The 22909-nt window shown below is 46.4% G+C and overlaps 1 protein-coding gene across 1 annotated transcript in view; it reads right to left on the bottom strand.

Moving 5' to 3' along the window:
• Myzap (myocardial zonula adherens protein) overlaps positions 1 to 22909 on the bottom strand; it is a 95075-nt gene that overhangs the window by 40778 nt on the left and 31388 nt on the right. The window contains exons 3-10 of the mRNA XM_013346398.2: positions 21210 to 21365; positions 16514 to 16606; positions 15611 to 15724; positions 12111 to 12263; positions 9758 to 9883; positions 8123 to 8251; positions 5750 to 5829; positions 3879 to 3984 (exon numbers count right to left, since the gene is read on the bottom strand). Coding sequence (XP_013201852.2) covers positions 3879 to 3984; positions 5750 to 5829; positions 8123 to 8251; positions 9758 to 9883; positions 12111 to 12263; positions 15611 to 15724; positions 16514 to 16606; positions 21210 to 21365 — 957 coding nt within the window. The remainder of the gene's footprint in view (positions 1 to 3878; positions 3985 to 5749; positions 5830 to 8122; positions 8252 to 9757; positions 9884 to 12110; positions 12264 to 15610; positions 15725 to 16513; positions 16607 to 21209; positions 21366 to 22909) is intronic.

Raw genomic sequence — 22909 nt, 5'->3', positions numbered from 1 at the left:
AGAGAGACAGAGAGAGAGACAGAGAGAGAGACAGAGAGAGAGAGTCTTTTATCTAAAGAACGTGGCAGAGCTAGTGAGATGGCTCTGTGGATAAAGGCACTCGCTGTACAAGCCTCGTGACCTGGGTTTGAGCCCTGGAACTCATTTAAAAGTGGAAAAAGGTACTGACTCCATATAGTTATCCTCTGACCTCTACATGTGCCTACTCACACACACACACACGTACACATGCACACACACACACACACGTACGTATGCATACACATAATTAAGAAAAAATAAAGAACATTGTCAAACTCAGCAGATTTCCACCAACTGTCCCTGCAGATCGCACGGGGCCCAGGAGCAACACTAGCAAGCTCTGGGTTCGCTTTCTCACTTTGGAAGGGGTGCACCTGTGATCTGGGCTAACTATTTCCTCTGAGCAGCCAGTATCTTAAATGTTGCCTGTGTTCTGAAAGACGCCATGCTTCCCTCATTGACAGCGCCACCCAGTGGCTCTGGCCTGGCCTTGCACCAGAATAACACCCCACCCCTTTTTCTAAGACCCCAGTCAGCCCAGCACCTTGGCCATGTGCTCTCCACCCCGCCCCCCACCAACTCCTGTCTCCTTTCAGTCTGGTGGCTCCTCTGAACACGCTCACTTGTCCATGACACTCTTCCACACTTTTAACTTTAAACAACATAAGTGCCCACAATAATTAAGATTTTTAAAAAAAAAAAAAAAAACTATTCTTTTTCTATAGGCGTGACCACTGTGTGCTGGACAAACTTGATTATTTTTACTTCCTGATTAAAAGATCTTAAATTCAGAATATAGACTTTAAAAAAATATCTGCTTTCGCTGTTAAAGCCCAGGCAGCTGGTAGGCGGCATCAGTGTTGCTCACCGAGCTCTCCTGACGGTGCGTGCTGGTTCACCGCATAGACCGATCTCCCACAACTAAATGCGAGAAGTTTGCGTGGGAAATGTGAAATAAAAGGCATGGATGTCAATCTTTGCACACGTCCCTGTTTAAACACACACCCGCATATGCAGATCCAGCCCTCTGTATCCACGGGACTCATACCATGGATTCAACCACCTTCAGATTAAAAACAGTTGAAAAAATAAAATTCCATCTGTGCTGAACATGTACAAATTTTTCTCCTCATCGTTACCCTCTAAAAAATACAGAGAGAAGCAGCAATTTACACTGTATTCAGTACTGTAAGTAACCTAGAATAATTTCAAAGACACAGAAGGGAGACTGGAGAGGTCGCTCAGCAGTTAAGAGCACTTGCTGCCGCTCACAACTGCATGTAACTCCAGCTCCAGGGGATCTGACGCCCTCTGCTGGATGAAACAAGCAGTGAACTCATACAACACAAACACACAAAGACACACACATTACAAGTAAATCTTTTTTAAAAAAAAATACATAGGAGGATTACAGGTGTAATATATATATATATACTGGAATCCTTGAAATATTCTAGAACAAAATTCCTCAGATACTGAGATACTGAGAGCCAAACTCGTATGTGTGTGTGTGTGTGTTCCTTCACTCCCTTTCATTAAGAATATACTCTGTAATATGATATAAAACCCAGATTCTGAACTTATCTGAGAGTGCCTTAAAAAAAACTCTCTGACTTTGGTGTCAGTCGCAATATCTGATAGACAAGGATTTAACTGACCCAAAAGCCAATCAACCCGAGGCTAACTCAGAGCCTCTTTACTACGCACACAAGCAATACACACCCCTGCTGTGAGGAAAGAGAAATGGTAGCCCCAGTGAGAACCACGCAGATTAAGACACCACCCTGCCTCCAACTTTCAATGCGGGAAACTCGGAGGTGGAGAGGGTGTGCTCTGATAGCCAAGGTCCATCAAGATGGCAGACGCCTTCCCTTAGCAAACACACTTCTGCCCATGCTGGGGTGGGGTGGGATGGGATCTCACCCGTCACTGTTCTGATGCTCCCATACAAGTGCATGAGTTCAAGAAGGTGCAGCTTGGCTCCTCCCCTCTTCTGCTGCCCCGCGCACTCTTGCGTGCGAGCCATACGAGACTCCACTCGGTACGGCTGACTTCTCAGTTGGAGACAAGATTTTATCTACTGTGGATGTTTATTCTAGACCTAATAAAACAGTGTCCCTCCCACCCTCATAATTCCCTGACTTTACCTCTACCACAGGAACACCTGGCATCTTCTAGACTGCTAAAGTAGATACGCTTTTAACTTTTATCTGTCACGTATAAATTTACTGAAAAGAGCTACACTTTAAATATTCATGATTCATTCAAAACTTGTCATAGAGCTGGGGAGACCCCAGTTGGTCATGTACTTTCTTATAGTATGAGGATCAGAATTCAACCCCAGAACCTATGGAAAGGCTAGGTATGGTGATACAAGCTAGCTATGATGGTACAGGCAGGGTGTTGTAGTACAGGCTAGGTGCTGTAGTACAGGCTAGGTGTTGTAGCACAGGCTAGGTGTGGGGATACAGGCTAGGTATGGTGGTACAGGCTAGGTGTGGAGATACAGGCTGGTATGGTGGTACAGGCTAGGTGTGGGGATACAGGCTAGGTGTTGTAGTACAGGCTAGGTGTGGTGATCCAGGCTAAGTGTTGGTTGTAGTACAGGCTAGGTGTGGAGATACAGGCTAAGTGTTGTAGTACAGGCTAGGTGTGGAGATACAGGCTAGGTGTGGTGGTACAGGCTATGCGCGGGTGGTACAGGCTATGTGCGTTGGTACAGGCTAGGAGTGGTGGTACACACTTGCAATCCCAGCCCTGGGGAAGTGGAGACAGGAGGACACTTGAGGCTGACTGGCCAACCAGAATGGCCTAATTGGCAAGCTTCAGGCCAGGAAGAGACCCCGTCTCCAGAATATGGTGAATGGTGCCTGACACAAAACAGCAAGGTTGTCTCCTGTTCTTCACACACTTGCACACACATGGAACATGCATGTACATGAGCACACGCATACACAGGCATACATAAGATGGACACATATTTTAAAGTAGTGATTATTGTAAGTAAAAGAGCTTTTCCTGTTTTCTTCTGTCAACCAAACTTTTTATTCATTTGACTTTATTCTTCAAGTTAGAGAATTAGACCCTAGATATTCTTAGAACTCTTACTTACATATTCTTATGACAGTTACTGTTATTTTTCTATCAGATTTTTCTATCCAATTTTTTCTACCAATTTTTAAAAATTAAGTCAGAAACACCTACAATGACAGTGTGGCCAGCCTTAACCACTCACAGATTTTCGTTTACCAAGTATCACAAGAAAGGGAGGCAGCGCATGATAAGCCAAGGCAAAATCATTTCCTTTTCTCCTTAGAGAACTACATGTTCAACCTACCTGCTTTTCTTCTCATTTAGAAAACACAGCGAGTGATTAACTTCCCCAGCAGATTAAATACCTAACTTTTCATATTCCACAGGAGAGAAAGGATGCAGACGAGAAAAGATGGAGGAGAAACAAGAGTGAGGACTGAGCCAGGACACAGGGAGTAGAGAGCATCAGGAGAACAGAACCACAGAGGACGCCCAGGAGCAGAGACAGGGCACAGCAGTGGTGCAGGAGATGAGGGTGGGTTTGGGAGATGCACAGAAACCTGAGCTGAGGTCACCTCTGTCTCTTTTGTCCCCTAAACTATAGGCCTTGGAGACTGTATGCACTGTGAACTGCACTTGGCAACACTTCGGTCTAGAGAAAAGCCTCCTTAGAAAGAACAATCATTGGTCCACACGGCACACAAGGGGAGCTGTCCCTTTGGGCTGTGATGACAGTGGCCTGGGCAGTCACGTGTGAGCTGGAGTGGTATCTTTTCCCCGCCACAGGAAGCTGTCCTGGGTCCCAGGCTTCCGTGAGAGCTTACCTCCTCCACCATCTGCTTGACTTTCTTCTGCTGGCAATGCACCATGTCATCCAGGTGCCTGATCCGCTCTCGGAGGCTGGTGGATGCCTCCTCCAGCTGCTGGTACCTAAGGGGAAAAAGAAGCTCTGAGCCCTGACTCAGAACAGTCATGGAGACAGAGAACGCCACAGCATTGTAGAAGCATTGCAAGAACAAAAACTCAAACTCAAGCCACACCCTCCTCCCATGGATCTCTAGGGATCAACTTAGAATCCATATCACCCCAGAAAGAGAACAGGCATCCTTCAGATCCCTTCCTCAAGTTTCACTTTGTATAATGACACTCCTGGGGCAGATGAGTTTTTTCTCCACTGATAGGCATGAAAGGATTTCTGCTTGGGGTTATTACAGACTGGGATACGCAATCACTGACCTTAATTAGGGGAGTCTAAGAACCCAGGGAAGCCCTGAAATCAAGGGTGGAGTCCAGGAAAGCCTGTAGCCAGTACTGCTGTGCCCATCACTTACTGAACAAACAAGGTCCACGTGGAAAGCCCTTCGCTGCATCACTGTCCTGCACCACAGAACATTCCTGAGCTTTTTCAGAGACATCATTCTGTCTTTGCTTGGCTCAAACCAACCAAAAGGAGCTGGCAGATAGATGACTGTGTTCTGTGTGTCATGAGAGCAGAACCCTGGAAGGATGTTCTGGGTCTCCGCCCCGTTTCCCAGCAACACCAGGTCCCTCATTAGCACCAAAGTAAAAATTAGTAAGGACTCCTGCAACTTTGGAAACTCTCGAGTTACAGGAGAAGGGTGAGTGAAACTGCGCAGCAGCTGGAGGTGCTTGCGGCTAAGCCTGGTGATCTGAGTTTGATTCCCCACATGAGCCATGTGACAAAGGAAAGAATTAATTCCTGAGAGGTGTCTTCTGACCTCCACACCCACGTCATGGAACAACTGCAAAATATACACACACCCGCACAATAAATAAATAAACATATTTTTTTTTTAACTGAGGAAAACATCTTTTTCCCGGCACATACTATGCCAATGTGATACCAGAGACACCTGATCCACATTCCTCACTGAGAAAAAGAGTTCCCATGAGACAGTTAGGCTGAGAGCCTCCGGGGTCAGGTAACTTGCCGAAGTGCTCCAATCATCCCAGCCTTGCTTTCCTTCCTCTCTGCCTTTCGATTTCTAGAAAAGACCACGTACGGCTTCTGTATTTTCCGGGGTTTCACAAAGGGCAATGCAAGGCTTGAGAACAAGCACCACTTTAAAGTTAACTGCCAGGACGAATGGTGTCAGTCACAGCTGACGAGTTATCTCATTAACAGGTGCATCCTGTGAGCTCAGGGTCGTGAGCACGCAGAGACAGAACGTCTGCGTTTGTGGCCATCTTTGATACGTCCCGCTGAACTAACAGCCAGCCTTGGGCAGTGAGATGTGACTGTGAGCTTCTGAAGGAACTGGACCCACACTGGGTGTTCTCAGCCAATGTCATACTTACATAGGTCGGTACTAAGTGAGGACCACGTGAATGAAAACACAAGAGTCAAGTGAGCTAGCCAAGGCAGGGCACATGGCTCGGTGGGTAGGGGAGGACTCATTGGGCAAGCATGAAGACCTGAGTTCAAATCCCCAGTACTCCTGTAAAACGTTGAGCACAGCTATGGTGTAGAGTGTTGTAGGAGGGGAGACAGAAGGATGAGTGGGGCTTGCTGGCTTCTAGCCTAGCTCCAGGTTCATGGAGAGACCCAAGATCAAGAGAATAAGGTAGAAAGTGGTGGGAACAGGACACCAGACATCTTCCTCTGGCCTCTGTCTGCATGAACACACACACACAGAGACACACACAACACCAATGTGTGTGTTGGCCGCCTCACCTGTCCTTGTCAGAATCTGCAATCTCCCCCGACATTTCTGTTTCATGTTCAAGGAGCTGCAGCTGGAGTTGATGCCGTTCCTAAAAGAGACATGATAAAATGAAGCCAGATAGAGCCAAATGGAGCCAGACAGAAGCTGAACCCCAGATATGCCCAGCTCTGGTGTGTCCGAGTCTGCACATCACCCCCTGGATGTCAAAAATCTATTAGCCCAGTGCTCAAAATTCAAAGGGGCCAATGCATAGACATACTTACGGATTAGACAAAACACTCCAATCAAATCACATGAGCACCAGCCCAGGCTCACATGTCTTATAATAGATAGATAGATAGATAGATAGATAGATAGATAGATAGATAGATAGATAGATAGATAGATAGATAGATAGATAGACAGACAGACTCTCTGTGTAACCCTAGCTGTCCTGAAACTCACTCTGTAGACCTGGCTGGCCTCACACTCAGAGATCCATCTGCCTCTGCCTTCTGACTGCTGAGATTAAAGGTGTGCACAACCACCATCACGTTTGAAAATGTATATTTCTAACTAATGATAAAAATGTCATAAATCAGTGGCCTGTGGCATTGTACAATTCTTGATTGTTTTCAAAATCTTCCAGCAAAGAGGCTCTGAAAATCTGGCAATGTTTACACAGGGGTAGTCACAAATAAAACAGATAGCCATTATGGCCAGAACAATGGTCCCTCCCCCCACACAAAGAAGTTCAGAGTTAATCCCTTATAAACACATCATCTCACACAGGAAGGGAACTTTGCCAGCATAGTTAATGATCTGGAGAGTCTCATGGGTAGAATGTAACTCTTTCTAGGGGAGGCAGCAGAGTTAAAATCAGGGGGCTAGGAAGATGTTCCGTGGCTGACTCTGATGCCAGGGTATAGGCACAAGCCGAGTAGTACAGGTAGTGCCCAGGAGTTAGAAAGGGCAAGGAAATCGACTTTGTCTTAGAACGTCCAAACACCTGCCAATGTCGTCGCTCTGGGACGTCTCACCTCCAGAACAGAAGCTGACTTTTCGGCAATTTATTTCAGCAGCAAGAGAAACACAGGTGCATCAAGCTATGCGCTTCATGCCCTTTGCTGAATACATAGACATACCTCTGTAAATTTCAGTTTACCCCAAACAGTAAGAATTTTTACAATCACTTCTTTGAAAAGAAAAAGCAGGAAAATGTTAATAAAAGCACAGTGGCTGTCATCGTTGGGATGATAGTAGACAGATATTATAGATATTAATATAGCCTTAAAACACATTTTCCAGTTAAGGGAGGGGTGTTGCTTTGAGCACTCCTCTGAGAAGGCGGAGCCTCGCTTCTACTCACAGCAATTCCTACCCAAACAACTGTACGAGTTACATAGGCTCCAAACTAAGTGGTGAGATTCTGTTTTCAGAGTGGGAGAGGGAAAGGAACCTATAATCATGCCCATCAGAGGTGTGAAGGCCTGGGTGGCAAGCCAGTAAGGAGAAGTCAGAGACCCACCCTCAGATCTATCTGAAGCTGAGACAGGGTCTTACTCCATCATTAGGTTGGGGGTCCCAGCTTGCAGAGTCTGGCACTTGGTGCTAATGACATCATGTCCATGATGGGTCAGTGCTATCAGCACCTTCCAGAAACTAGACCAGGCTTTGGCCCTCAACTCCAGAAGTCCACCCAGAAGTCAGCTGTCAGCTGCTCAATGTCACCATGCCTTCTCCTCCTTTCCTTCCTTCCTGTCTTTCCTCTTCCACTTCCTGCCTCATGTCTGCAGCCCAGCCCAAGACTAGCTTGTCAACGCTGTAAGCCCCCACCCCGTTGTCAGCCTGTTTGCCACACACAGATGAGTTTACCTCCCCATCTCATTCAGGTCCCAGGCGTGTCATGCAAAAGTCAACCTGTCCCAGACACATGCCCCAGAAACAAGAGGGGTGGGGTGCTGATGGAGCCTCCAAATACATTGCCTCATCAGGTTAAATGACAAGTATGTCTTGAGATCCCACACAGCTAGCTGCTGCAATATTAATCTGTAGAAAGAATTTTACAGGTGACTTTTTTTAAATGTATCAAAATAATTTTGATGGGCTGGGCTGGGGTTTGCCTAATACACACATAAGGCCGTGGGTTCGATTGCCAACCCTACAGAAACAAACAACAATAAGAATAGTTACCAGAGAGGAAGACAAGAAAGTTATTCAGCTCCCTTCTGTGTTAATTAGGCTGTATTGCACTGAAAACTGGGGGCTGAGAGGAGTTAGTACTGTGGCTTCTGACTCTAGGCAGGTCTTGAAGGAGCTGTGGGGCCAGGGGCACTGGGCAGATGGGTAGCAGGCCGAGGGGGCAGCAGTGGGGGGCAGCAGGCTCAGGCTGCATCAGTTACCTTCTCCATTCGCTCAATCAACCTGTCCAGCTCCCCGATCCTCTGGTCTTTCTCCTCCAGGCTGAGCTCAGCTGCCTCCATCTTTTTATTGGCCTCTTCGATCGCTTTCAGAAAGCTATTGGTTTCCTCCTGCAATAGGCACACACTTTCCTCAGCAAGGCCCCGATACCCAGGTGACTCACCTACGTCCAGACAGTGCCTCACTGGGTCATCATCTCCCTGTGAAAGCATGACCCTGGAAGCCCACGTTTATCACAGGGAGAACTCAACTGTTAAGAGTCTGGTTTCTCCTCTGAACAAAGCACACCGTGCCGTGTAGCTATTCTTCTTCAACTTTACTTAAGATTTTATACTGATTTTATTTTGTGTATGGGGGGGGGGGTACGGGTTCCAGGTTACTTGTGTGGAGGTCAGAAGTGTGGAAATGATAGCCTTCAATGCTCCCTCCTTCCACCATGTGGGCTTCAGGATGAGCTCAGCTTATCACCTTGGCAGTGGGCATCTTTACCTGCTGAGCACTCTCATTGGCCCCTCGTGTGGCTTTTGTATGGGCCCGGTAACTCTCTAAAAGCTTACGTTCCAAAGGTATGAAAAAATAAACAAAACAAAATAGCTGTGAAGGCTTAAATAATATTGTACACATGCTCAGCATGTCGCTGTGTGGGCCAACATGCTACTGGAGCAGAATGAGGAAATCCCAGATCTTCCTCCCACAGTGCACTGTGCCAAGTTACTCTTACGGAAAAACCCAAACATCTGGTGCATTGATTAAACCGCCAAGGACACCGATAAACCAGACGCAGAGGGACTCCTCCAAAGACTGTGGGCCCTCCAAGAGAGGCTGATGTGAGTCTGCGTCTAGTCAGAGGCACAGTCCAATCCCACAGCCAGGAGGAGGAAGGGAAAATGAATGGCTTTCTGAGGGCAAGAGTCACTTCTAGCTGTGGGGATGGCAGACCTCGGGATGGAGACGGTGGAGCTTCCAAGGGTGGGGCAATGGTATAATCCGGGATGGGGACATGGGAGGAACAAACAGAGAAAACCCACAAACCCAGGATCTTGGATGTGGGCTAATGGTGCTATTATCTGGAAAAAAAGTGTATTTCGAGACAGAGACAGTGGAGATTTTACTCCAGGAGGAGGGAAAATGGGGTGTGAATAAACAATCAAATAAATCCCCTGGACCAGGGCGTTAGCTCAGTGGGTGAAGAGCCTGGTGTGTGAGCATGAGGACCTGAGTTCAGATTCCTAGCATGAAGTAAAAGCTGGGCATGGCTGGGCATGCCTGTGACCCCAGCACTGTGGAGGCTAACACAGGACTATGGGAGTGGGTAGTCTGGGCCAAGACTAAATGGCAAGCTCCAAGTTCGGGTCAAATGGCAGAGGCACACTACCAGCATCAATCTGTCGCCTCTACAAGTGCACACATGAGCAAGAACAGCTGTATACACAGTGCACACATGCATATAACACACACATGAAATAGACAGTGAACGAGTGAATGAATGAATGAATGAATGAATCCCCTGACTCCTCTCCACACCCAACCTCATGACTCCCTTTTGAGGACTAAACTTTTCTGTTAAACCTGCCAGCCACATCCCATGTATTCTGTTCCGAGAGGCACACACGCACCAGGAGCACCTCCTTCTCAGCAGTGTGCTTGCGCTGTGCCTCCTGTAGCTTCTCCTCATACTGGCTGTACAGCTTCCTCGTCATCTCCCGCATCACCTCTGCGTTGGCTTCTTGAGACGACTCCACCTGCAAAGGGTCTCATTGCAGAACTGCAGCCTGGACCTTGCCCCTCTCGTGTCTCTACACACAGAGGTCAGAACATGACTCCCAGGGTCTGTAGTTGACCGGAGCAGCAGGCGGGAGGGCAGGGGGAGAGAGAGAGCAGCATACAACACACACCAGTGCAAGATGGCGCTGTACGCTGAGCTATTAAGGGTGACAGGGACAAAGTGTTTCAGAGAACAAATCTTTCCGGAGGTCACTTCTTAGAGCTGGGGAGATGGGCTAAGTAAAGTTTTTCTAGAACCCAAGCAGAGAGAGAGAGAGACAGAGAGAGTGACAGAGAAGAGAAGCAGCCAGGCATGATGGCTTACACAGGTAGATGATTCCTGGGGCTCACTGACCAGCTATAAACAGACAGCCTCAGGTCCAGTGAGCAACTGTGTCTTGAAAGAGAAGACGGACAGCTCCTGAGCAATTACACTTGAAGTTAACCTCTGACCTACACCTAGACAGACAGACATGTGCATCCACACACATGCACATATGTACACACGCATGCACAGACCATTTTAAAGATGTCTTGTCTCATCAGTCCCATTCATTGCACTGACCAGCCCATCTCTAAGTCAGGCCTCTTTAAGGACAAATGAGAAATCCGCACTCATCTTTCCCACACCACGTGCTCTCTGAGCTGTGTCTTTGGGAGAATCTTGGCCTAGGGGGGCCACGGGGCTGGGAGCCTTTAGTGGCCAGTCAGGGCAGGCACAGCTGCAGCGAGTCATTGGAGCTGGGGTGGCTGGGGCGGGACTCCAGGAATGGTGTCTCCTTTCTGGCCTTCAGTAAAGGTATCATACCACTGACCCAAGGCTGCTGCGGGTATGCCCTTGCCCCTCCTATCAGGCTTCTGCTTGTCCAAGATGCCTGAGCACGTGAGCACCTCACCTCTGGGAAAGGGAGGTGTCCTTTGGCCTTAATAAGTTGCCTAGTGTTTACTCCAAAGCCATGACAAGTCCCTCTTGATGCCCTTGAATGCTCATCTCTGGGAAAGTGTCCGCACCGAGAAGCCACAGGATGGAAATTCATGAGCAAAAGTTATTAGCTTAGAATGCAGGTCCAACCCCACACTCCTTTCTACTGCACAAGTACCATAGAAAAGGGCTCTGCCTGAGACCTGTTCAAGCTGCATTCTGGTCACGTGAGGCACCTGGAGTCCCTGCAACCTCTTTCATTCTTAGTTTGAAGGATAAAGCAAAAGGAAGAGTGGAGAAAAACCTTTTGAGCTCCAGTGGTCAGGAGCAAATTCAGCATCGGTCTCTAAAAACAGGTTACTGTAGGCTGGACACAAGGGATCTGGACTGTCAGGCTACCTAGCCATGCCTGGTGACCTACCACTCCAGAGCAGACAACAAGAGAGTGGGCAGACCCAAAGGTAGGTGCTCAGTAAGTGCTTGTGGACTGAACAGGCACACAAAGGTTCCATTCAGGAACTGACTTCCTTCATAACAATCTTTTTTAATTTTCAAAGTAACTCCTAGAGAGAAATAGAATGTATAAAACTGTCCAACAGAAAGACTGGCCTGGGGCTGGAGAAACAGCTCAGCAGTTAAGAGCACTTTCTGGTCTTCCAGAGGCCCCAAGTTCCCTTCTCAGGAACTCACAATCAGGTGACTCACAATCGCCTGTAACTCCAGCTCTGGGGGATCTGTAGACACTGCAGTCAGGTATACAAACCCACACTCAGATACATACATTGATACATAATTTAAAAAATGAAAAAGTTGCCTTATTTGAAGGGAAAGCAAAGAGGGGCTGAGGTATTCTGCCCAAGCCTGACCCCACCATGGCTGTAATAGCAGGACCTCAGAGGCGAACGACAGATCTGCAGTGCAGCATGGCAGATGCAGGGAAGGATGCACTGCCAGACAGTTTTCCTGAGTTATCAGCAGCTCCACCCTTCACTAGCACATGCTGGCTTAGGCAATAAGTTATACATGATCCACAGAACAGCTTAAAACACAGCTTGAAAACCACAGTATTGGAGGAGGGGCTTGTGAGTCCACACCCTTTCTTGACACTGTAGGCTAGCAGCACCCCAACTCTAGGCAACAACCCAAGGAGGCAGACACCTCCTTGCCACCTTCAGACCATGGCTGTGGGTAAGGAAGCCTAATGAGAAAGGGAATGGAGAAACGGAGATGGAAAATTAAAGAGAGGAGCGAGAGGTGAGTGGGAACAAGGCCAGTTGCTGTACCTTCATTTTCAGCAGCTGGTTTTCCATTTGCGCAGCCTCTAACTGCCTCTGCTTCTCCCGCAGCTTGTCCATGGACGCTTCATAGGTCTGCTGCAGATGTCTGATCTGATCCTTGATGTTGCTGTTTTCCAAGGTCACATCCACAAGGGTTTTCTATTTGGGTGAAAATTAAAAGCCCAGATCGAGTGGTATGAGAACCCACAGGCATGATCCCACTCTGGGTTATGCTGCAGCAGCTCCTGGGTCGTGGACCAGGGGTCCCAACAGTAGCTGGGGCCTATCCCACTGTGGCTTAGTGGACCACAGCCTTCTCGACCATCCCCAACAGCTGTGGGCCATTAGCTTGCCACTGCTTAGGATGGGAAGATGGATTAATGAGAATCTTTCTCAGGGAAAACGCTCATAATAGTATCCTTTCACACAGGGGGAGCATGTGTAAAGTAATAAACACAGGCCAATCCCACTCATAAATCCAAACCATGATACCTTTTGCTACATAACAGAATTGAGATATTTATTTCTATTTTGTTATTTCCCTGTCTTTTCTATAGTTCCACGATAAAATAAAAACCAAAGTGTTTTCTAGACTGAGATAAAGTCAACAACTTTGCCTGACAAGTGTCAAGAGCCTGTGAAGGGGGCCGCAGATGTGGTTCAGATGCTCGTATGCTGCTAAGTCAGCTCGACACAAGCCAGGGTCATCTAGGAAAGGGGAATCTTGATTGAGAAAATGCCTCCTTCAGACTGGCTTGTGGGCAAGCCTGTGGTATATTTTCTTGATTGATCATCAATGTGAGGATGCACAGCACACTGTGGGCTGTGCTGCCCCTGAGCAAGGAGGTTCTGGATTATGTAAGGAAACAGGCAGAGCAACCAGTAAGCAGAGCTCCGCCACTCTCTGCTTCAGCCCCTGCCTCCAGGTCTGAATAAACCCAGCCTGCACACAGTCCAGGGTCCACTCCCAGCACTGCATACATGACGCGTGGTGGCTCAGGCCTGTAATCATAGCACTTAACAAGTAGAGTCAGGAAGGTCAAATTCAAGGTCACCCTGGGCTACCTAGTGAGTTTGAAGCCAGCCTGAGCTACATGAAACCATGTCTCAGGGGAAAAATGCTGTTGACTGTTGCTGCGGTACACACTTATTAAACTAATAATGCTGCTGTTTGTTGCTTCTGTTTCTATTTAATCGGAGAGAAATGATTCCCATAGTTCTGTACTCTCCAACACTGGACACGGGGTGTGGGTTTTATCTGCAACTTCAGGATGCTGGACTCAGAACCTGGTGCGGATGGTGCCGTGAAATAAGCTTTCTGCCTGCTGTGAAGATGTGTCTTTGCCAAGGCACCTTCTGATTGGTTTAATAAAAGAGCTGACTGGTCAATAACTAGGCAGGTTGAAGTTAGGCAGGATTTGTGGTGTGTGTCGGGGAAGAGGGTGGGGAAGGGAGTCACCAGCCAGATGCAGAGGAAGCAGGAGATGAACATGCCATGATGAAAAACAGTACCTCTACATGGCAGAATGTAGACAAGAAATGAGTTAATATAAGTTGTAAAACCTAGTTAGTAACAAGCCTAAGCTATTGGCTGAGTGTTTATAACTGATAAGTCTCTGTGTGGTTATTTGGGATCTGACTGGTGAGACAGAGCTGCCTAGCAGAACAGAGGAAGTCTGCCTACAAGGTGGCAGACCCATCTCCTCTGTCCTCTGATGGATGGCTGGTCTCTGAAGATTCTCCACCACTCCTCGTTGGACAGCAATATACCTAAACCTACTTGAACCACTTTAGAAACTGTCACTAAAGGCAAAAAGTTACCAAAGGAAACACTGAAGTCATTGGAAGATTCCAGGGCTTCAGAAGACATCTAGTCTAATGTGCAAGTCCTTCTGGGAGAAAATGGATGCACAAACACTTAGCCTTGACCAAGAGACCAGATTTGTCTAATCCCGTCTCTGCCACTAACTAGACACTTCATGTCCTTGATCTCTGTGGCCTCAGTTTATCCACGGGAGTCAGGGTTTGGAGCCCTTTACAGTCTGCCCAGCTCTGCCTTTCTAAGTGCTGAAGCCGAGAGTCTGGTTTCTGTCAATAATGACAAACACGGGTAGAAGGGACAAGTGGAAGAGGCTGGGATCTTGCACAAGTAAGAAGCCAGTGACCTTCAGATATGACCGATGGGTGTAACCTTCTAGTTGCCTGGCTCTGTTGGCAGCCCAGGATTAAGAGACTAAGGGTCCTTGGGTTGTTCTAATAAGTGACCAATAAGGTAAATGCCTAGATTATCAACTAAACAGCGCATGAGAAGAATTTGCTTAGAAATATATTGTTTTTCTGGGGAGAAAACCCCAGAGACAGTGCAGATAGAAGCAGGCCTAAGCTCAGGTGAAGCAAGGTCCTCTCTGGTAAGCAGGGGAATGAACATGTTTCCAAAAGGGAAAGAAAGAGGGCCTTGGCAATCCCCCTTCAAGATAGGAGGAAGGGAACAAAGGGCTCCTGAGTAAATCAGGGGTTTGGCCTGAGGCCAGGTGGAAGCTGGCATACACAAAAGGGAGCCAGGAAAAGCCTGGGACTGCAGCCCAACCAGAAATGGGCATCCCAGACAAACCCAAACACAGCCCTGCCCCACCCACTGCTGGAAGCTGGCCGAGCTTTGTTGCCGCTGGGGCTCTATCAGCTAAGGCTGGTGAATACCAAGATCTGTGGGAAATGAAGGAGCCCAGTATGGTGGTCTGTTTGCTTATCCACAAAACTATTTACACAGTACCAGAAAGGATTAGAAAGAAGTGAGCTTACCATTTAAGAGGACAAAAAAGATAGGCCAAATAAACTCGGGGATGACAGAAACGATTGTGTATTTGGAAAGCAAGACCAAGGGCTTGCTCTGAACATCTTCAGACAAACTTGCATGCTAGGCAGAAAACCCCTTGGATGGAAGAGCAAAGACTGGAAATCCCTTAATGGTTAGCTCAAAGCCAAATTCTGGTAATAGGTCTTAATTAAGAATGTCTGTCTTTTAAGAATGTCTTCATTCTCTGGAACACACAGTACTCTTTCCAACATAAAATCATTTCTAAGTCAAGAAAGAGTGCTTCCTGTGAGAGCTACTTCCCATGAGAAGTTGTATTTTGTCACTGGATAAATATGTCTTTTCTGCAACGAAGTGGGACTTCTTGAAGCACCCAAGCTACAAGGAGAAGGTAGCTGATGTGTTGCGTAAATACAGAGGACCATTTAGGTACCTACAGAGCAAGAGGCATCTCCATCCCAGAGCTGAGCCTAGAACCCCGTTGACACGGCACCTGACAGAGCCTCAGCATTTCTGCTGGAAGCATTTTCTCTGACTTCCTCCCCACCTTACATGCGTTTATCATACCTGTGACTAAAGGACCATGACTGACCATGGGACAGTCTGTGACATTTCTACACACAGGCCCCACTCCTGGTTAAGCTCACTGCTCTCTAAAGAGAAGGTCCCCAGCCAAGGGGAAGCAGAGGAATACCTGCAGGCCAACCGAGTCCAACGCCAAGGCCGAGTTCATGGCATTGAAGTTATCCAGGGCTGATGACTGCGCTTGGATCTGACTGTCTAGGTAGTCCTGCCGAGCGTGGGAAACCTGGAGAGAGGAAGACAGTCACTCAAGACCAACCCACACCCCACAGACTCCGGAGGGGGGGAGTTTCTGAGAGCAGCTTTACCTGCTTCAGTAATATTTGCGGTAAAACTACAGATTACAAACCAACATCCGGGGCCCGGGAGCTAGCTTAGTTGGTAAAGAGCTGGCCAGGAAAGAGAGAACACACTTCCTTTTTCTTGGTGTGTATTTTTTAACTATTACAAATGATGCTAAAAAAAAAATAATTCATCTACATGTCATTTTGTATGGGGAGGGCTTATCCTTAGAGCAATTCTTAAAGATGGAATTTGAGGGCTGGAACTGTGGCTTGGTTGGTAGAGCAGGCACAATGATGGGGTTTAATCCTCATCACCCTGGAAACCAGGCATGGTGGTGCACACCTATAATCCCTTCACTGGGGAGGTGGAAACAGAATGAATTCAAGCTCATGCACAGTCGAAACCACCCTGGACTACACAAGACTTCATCTTTCAGAAAAGTAAAGTAGGCCATTAACTAGAACCCATCTGGACAGGGACTGGAGAGATGGCTCAGCAGTTAAGAGTGTGCACCGCTCTTGTAATGCAACTAAAAGGAAGATTATTAGTCATTCTCCTTTGAAGAACAAAGTTCAGTCTATGGCTCGAGAAAATGTCCTCTCAGTAAAAGTATAACTTCTTCATTCCTAAGGAGCATGAGCTATTTAAGCGTCTCCAGGCCACTGGGCACTGGTGCCAAGCCCTACCATCCTCTCGGTACCGCCACGGTACCACCGAGTCCCGGACATACCGACAGGTCCTGGGTGAGCTGGCGTATCTTCTGCCTCATCTCGTAGTAGTCTCCGTACATCCGCTTCCTCACTTTCTCCAAAGTGGCCCTCACCTGCATCACAAGACCACTAGTGAGACATCAAGTTACAGTAGTTTCATAAAAGATCCTGGAGACCTTCTTAATAACAGAAAGACCCACAAAAAAATTCTAAGAATAAAACCTGCAGCAAATTAAGTGCAAGAATACTTTCAACATCTAGTTAGAAACTGTGGAAATGATCCAGATGATAATGTGTATGTATATCAATGAGGAAAAGGACTCATAAACACTAAGTTATCCAGATAATGTGTATATCAATGAGGATAAGAACTCAGAAACATTAAGTTATCCGAGCAATAAACTGAAGAACAACCACTTTGTTAAAACTCACCCATCACCCCCAATCACTGTTTGAACCAAGTTTACCCCTTCCAGCCCCATGTTTTTACAAGCAGGAAGTTTTTAACTAATTGACTGTAAACACATGGCTACGGGGATGAAAACACCCCAAAGCAAGCAGCAACCTCTCATTTTCTCTCTCTGTGTTCCAAATGCCAAAAAGCAATTAAATGTCTAGAATGCAAGGTGGAAAAACATGAGGCCTGAAGGGGCCAGAAACTCAGATGTCAGTTTCTCAGTAATTATCAACAGACCATACACGGGGTAACAGAGAGGAAAGTGGTCCCCACCCCGCACTTGTACAAACACTATGCAAGTCTGGACTGGGGTGCCTACCAGAGGAGTGTTAAGTGGGAACACCACTCTGTTTCCCTTTCCTATGGTGTCTTTAGATGTTTGGAAACGTTCTCGGAGTCCCCAACAGATAAGGCGTGGAGGCAGCTTCCTCCAGGCTGTCTACCTTACAAATGGCTGAAGAAAACTGTTTTGTTTCAGTGCTAATATTTAAGAATGGTATTGGAAGACTTGATACTGAAGGTATATTTGTGTAAGAAACACCTTGTTTTGCTTTGACGGTTTTGTTTTCTCTTTTTTATACTAGGGATTTGAACTCAAGGCCTCAAGCATGCTAGGCAAGAACTCTAACACAGAGCTACATTTTGGTTTAGAATGGATATTGATGGAAAGTTAGAAGAGAGGAGTCAAGATCTCAAGCATTCTCTAAATGAGGGGTTTTTTTTAAAAGATTTAATTTATTTTTTAAGTGTGTGTGTGAGAGAGAGACAGAGACAGACAGACAGACAAACAAACAGACAGAGACAAAGACAAAGACAGAGAGAGAGTCTGTGCTGGTTCCAGAGGAAGCCAGAAGGTGTGGGTCTCTCCTAGAACTGGAGTTACAGACATTTGTGAGCTGCCTGACATGGGTGGGTTCTGGGAATCAAATCTGGATCCTCAGCAGCAGGAACTCTTAACCCCTAAGCCGCCCCTCCAGACCCTACACAGTGGAGTTTTAATAGTCTACTTTCTTGCCATTGACCACAAACAACTGGAAAATTGAGGCTCAAAGCATGATCCTTCATTCTAGGGGGTCAATAACTGATGTGGGATGTTCTTCTGTGTATGTGTTGCTTTTATTGGTCAATGAATAAAACTGTTTGGGCCAATGGCTTAGCAGAGTAAAGCCAGGTGGAAAATCAGAACAGAGAGAGAGAGAGAGAGAGAGAGTAGGCAGAGGCAGTGAGATGCCATGTAGCTGATGAAAGAAGTCAGATACCGGAACCTTACCGGTAGGTCACAGCATCATGGTGATACATGGATTAATAGAATAGTAGAAATAGGTTAATATAAGATGTAAGAGTTAGCCAATAAGAAGCCTGAGCTAATAAGCCAAACAGTGTTGTAATTAATATAGTTTTGTATGATTATTCAGGTCTGGGCAGCCAGAAATGAATGAGCAGTCTTCATTTACAAATAACTCCATCACCCTACCTGGCTCTTACGCTGTCACCGGAGGTGAATGGGCAGAATCTCGAGGTGGGTGTTGCTCCCTCTGAACAGTGTAGGAAGCCAATAAGGCCAGGGTGTCTCCCATCAGGAGCAACAAACTCATAAACACACTGAGGAATGAGGAGGCTGGGATGGACCTAAAACCAGTCGTTGAAGGTGGGACCTAGAAATTAACTTTGTATTGCAGATCACAGTGGAGCGTGGGAATTTTGGGTCAGAACTAGCTCCGTGATTTCAACATATGTCATTTATAGCTGAGGATTAGCCTGGACCTGCTGTATTTGTCTTCAACAATTTGGGAGCCTGGGTTCTACTTAGAAGTTCTACCTCTAAAGCAATCCCAAGCTCTAAGGAGCATATAGATGAAGACGGTCTAAATAGTTCCTTGAGAAAGTCTGCATTGTTTAAAAGCAGTCTGGGTGCTGGAGAGATGGCTCAGCAATTAAGAGCAGAGGACCTGGGTTTATTTCCACATCACAGATCACACCTGTCTATAACACCAGTTCCAGGGTTTCTGACACCCTCCCACAGATATAAATGTAGGCAAAACACCAATGCACATAAAATAAAAAATAAGTTATATTTAAAAATAACAATCTGGAATACAACATCCTGCATGATTAAAGAAACGATCTTTGGGAGGTCAGATAACTGGGTGTTCAAGACTGGTGGCTGTGATACACTGTGTGTTTGTGTGTGTGTATGTTTATGTGCAAATGCACATATATGTATGTGTGTTTGTATCTGTTCTTGTGAGTGATGCATGTATGTGTATGGGTGTGTATACATATATGGAGGCCAGAAGTTAACATAAGGTATCTTCCTTGGTCATTCTCCACCTTATTTTTTGAGGTAGGATCTCTCACTGAACTTGGAGGTCATCTATTCAGCTACACGGGCTGGACAGTGAGCTCCAGGGATCATCGTATGTCTAACCACCAACCACACACTTTTTCATGGATACTAGGGGGCTGAAGTCTCAGGTCCTCATGCGTGTGCAGTAGGCACTTTATGGACTGTATCACCTCCCAGCCCATGAATTTGTTATAAAAAAAAACAAAAACAACTCATACAATATCTAAGGCAATGTGGCTTTGCACATCATCTGTCCCAAATCAAATGAGACTCACAAAGCCAGTGGTTTTGACCTCATGGATAAGAGCCACCTGTAGATGCATAAACAGAGGCCCAGCGAGGACAGAAGGTCACACTAAGAAGAACCTGGATCTGATACAGAAGCAATGAGCACACAGGTCTGGGGAACTTCTCCAGCCCTGTGTAGACATTTGCTTCCTCCGGCACTGAGCTATGGGTCTCTGTTTGGAACAGATGCGCACCAGAGCAGTTCATTTCTTCTCTCCTCTAACCAATCTGGTTTGAGCTTAACAGTATCAGTCAGACTTGTCTGGAAAGGGGACACTGGGTAACACAAAGAAACAGTCAGACAGCCATCAAAGTATTCGAAGAAAATGGCCCAAAATGTCAACATCCAGGACAGGCTGAATGGTGACACGATGGCCAATTGTTTTCTTCTTCATATACTTCTCCCAAACTTTCTCAACTTAAAAGACACAAGACAATACATTGATGTGGGATTACCCTCTGTATGTTATGACTACCATCGGTAAATAAAGAAACTGTCTTGGGCCTGCACAGAGAATAATAGAGGTAGAGCAGAATAGAGGTAGGTGGGGAAAACTAAACTGAATTCTGGGAGAAGAAAGGCAGTGTCAGAGAAAAGCCATGGAGCTGCCGCTGGAGAAAGACACGTCGGAACCTTGCTGGTAAGCCATGAGCCTCATGGTAAAATATAAAATAATAGAGATGGGTTAATTCTAGATGAAAGAGCTAGCTAGCAATATGCTTAAGTAATTGGCCAAAAAGTGATTTAATTAATACAGTTTTTGTGTGATACTTCGGGAGTCTGGGCAGTAAGGAAATGAACAAGCGGCCTCCCTACTACAATACATTAAATACAAATAAATTTCAGTGATTCACATAGACTGTACTTTGTCTATTGTAGTTGACTTCCCAACATTCATTTTAACCCAAATCAATGATGTGAACCTTCCAAGTCTGCCTACGCTCCCTGTAAGTGATTGGTGTAGGAGGGGTATGTAATAAACCCTGGTCAAGAAGCCATGTAAGGCGAAGTCTAATGGGAGCAGGGCAACTTCAAAAAATTTCAAAATGTGGGAAATTTTTATATATATTTATATGTACATATATGTGAGACATAAAAATAATTTCACATATATGTATATATGTATATATATGTGTACACACATATATGAGACAATATTGAGGCTAAAGAAAGAAAACATACAAAGAAATACAAAAAACTAGATCCAGAGCCCAGTCATGCCCTGCCCAGAACCCCCCACCTCTACACTTCATCTCCAGAGAAGATGCATTTCTTTCTGAGTTAGCAGTTCTCTTTTGAGTAGCCAGTAACACCCACACTTATACAGCTGCCCAAACACATACATTATATGTGTCTGGTATCTTACGCAAAACCACCCAAGAGCCTCCAGACCACACCCAGCAGGAGCCCTGGCTCTCATGACCTGTAAGTAACAGCCACCCAAGAGAAGCTTGTTGAAGAATTATACCCATCCCTTTAGCATCACCACAAAGAAACAGAGAAACATTTCCAATCCAAATAAGACTTTCAAAATGCCTACCTAACATTCCCATCCACGCTTCCGACCCCGCCCTCCTAGCTGCTTCAAAGGACAGAAAAACAAAGCATCCCGGAGTAGCTCACATCTTTGATGTAGTTCATCTCTTCTTTCAGCTGATTGGTGGACCAGCCATACACGACCATTTCCTTCTGTTGGTTGGGATCCGATCTGCGCACCACACCGTAGACAACGCCCTGAGGAAGCTTCCTCGTAGGTTCCCCATGGCTTGGTTCTGGAGGCTAGGAAAAGGCAGGAAATGAGAAAAAGAATGTAAGTCTCACAAACACAGCACTAATAATGGGTGCGTGAACAGCAGAAGCAAGAGGGTAGAAGGCCAGCTTGGCATCTCCTGGTCATACTGGACCTGGCATAAACTGGGGCTGCTTGCCCCCTGGGGAAAACATCGATTGCCCACTTCTATCGATAGAAGTCCTGGTCCACCATCCTCATTAGGAAGAACCTTCATAAACCATTTTTTCCAACGGGACATCCATTTCTAATTCTCACAAAGATGCCAGAGGAAGTTTGTCATGAAACCCTACACTGAGGTGACACTGTTTCTGTCCTGTCTTATGCCAGTTCCTCTGATGGCTTTAACTGCCTCACTAACCTCATGGCCTGAAATGTGGGAAGTTGAGATTGAATGTCATCTAGTAGCGAAACTGTCCTATGACGGCAGAGCTGACCATGCAGCCAAGCTCTGAGGGAAAGAGGTGGGGTTGACACATGATCTGTTGTGTCCATTTATGAAATATTTCTAGAAAGCCAAGCAGGGGTGGTGTGACTCCAGCCCCAAAGAATCTCCACACTCTGCTTAGCTGGCCTTTAATCCAGCAGTTAAATCCTGAATCATCAGTAAGCTGCAACTCAAAAGGACCATGTCCAAATCTAACACAGTAGGATGAATGAAGGCTTCAGGAAGCAGGAAAAGGAAAAAAAAAAGAGTGGTTTTTTGATCACCAAGAAAATTCCTTCAAATGTGTAATGTTTATAGGCAGTCACCAACACAGAGTTCTTTCCTGTCTTCTTCATAGCTGAGGGCGTTGAAGTTCAAAAGGGCTAAACTGGTGTGTGACCACACATTCACACCGGGGGTAATCCTGTTGGTGCTAAGATAGTTCCTCGTACTGAGGGTCTGTTAGATGTAGGGAGACGGGGTACGGACCTCCTCAAACATGAAAGGGACAAAGACAAGGACAAGAAAGAAAAAACGGGGAGAGAGACAGAGTTAGAAACAGAGAATAGGGACAAGGGTTGGTGAAACGGTTCGACCAATAGTTTTGTCACCAAGCCCAATAACCTGAGTTTGATCCTTAGGGTCTACATGGTGGAAGGAAAGAACTAACTCCTATAAGTTTTCTGACCTCCACATGGGCACTGTGGTTCACCAGCTGGCATATAGGTGCTGTGCGCATGCACACACACACAGACACACACACACACACACACACACACACTTTGGAGCCTGTCCTGGAACTAGCTCTTGTAGACCAGGCTGGCCTTGAACTCAAAGAGATCCTCCTGCCTCTGCCTCCGGAGTGCTGGGATTAAAGGCGTGCGCCATCACCACCCAGCAAAAGAAGTAACTTTTAAAATAGAAAGAAAACAAGACCCAGGCTGAGACGTCATAGACAAGCGGCTTCTGCAGAGCTCTCCCTGGAGCTGACCCAGTATCCAGTTTACACCACACAACTACACCATCAGTCAACTCCCTCCACCACCGATCTCTCTCTCTCTCTCTCTCTCTCTCTCTCTCTCTCTCTCTCTCTCTCTCTCTCTCTCT

The sequence above is a fragment of the Microtus ochrogaster genome, chromosome 5, assembly GCF_000317375.1.
Source record: "Microtus ochrogaster isolate Prairie Vole_2 chromosome 5, MicOch1.0, whole genome shotgun sequence".
NCBI lineage: Eukaryota > Metazoa > Chordata > Mammalia > Rodentia > Cricetidae > Microtus > Microtus ochrogaster.
The sequence above is the reverse complement of the archived record's forward strand: the minus strand, read 5'-3'. Positions and strand labels throughout refer to the sequence as shown.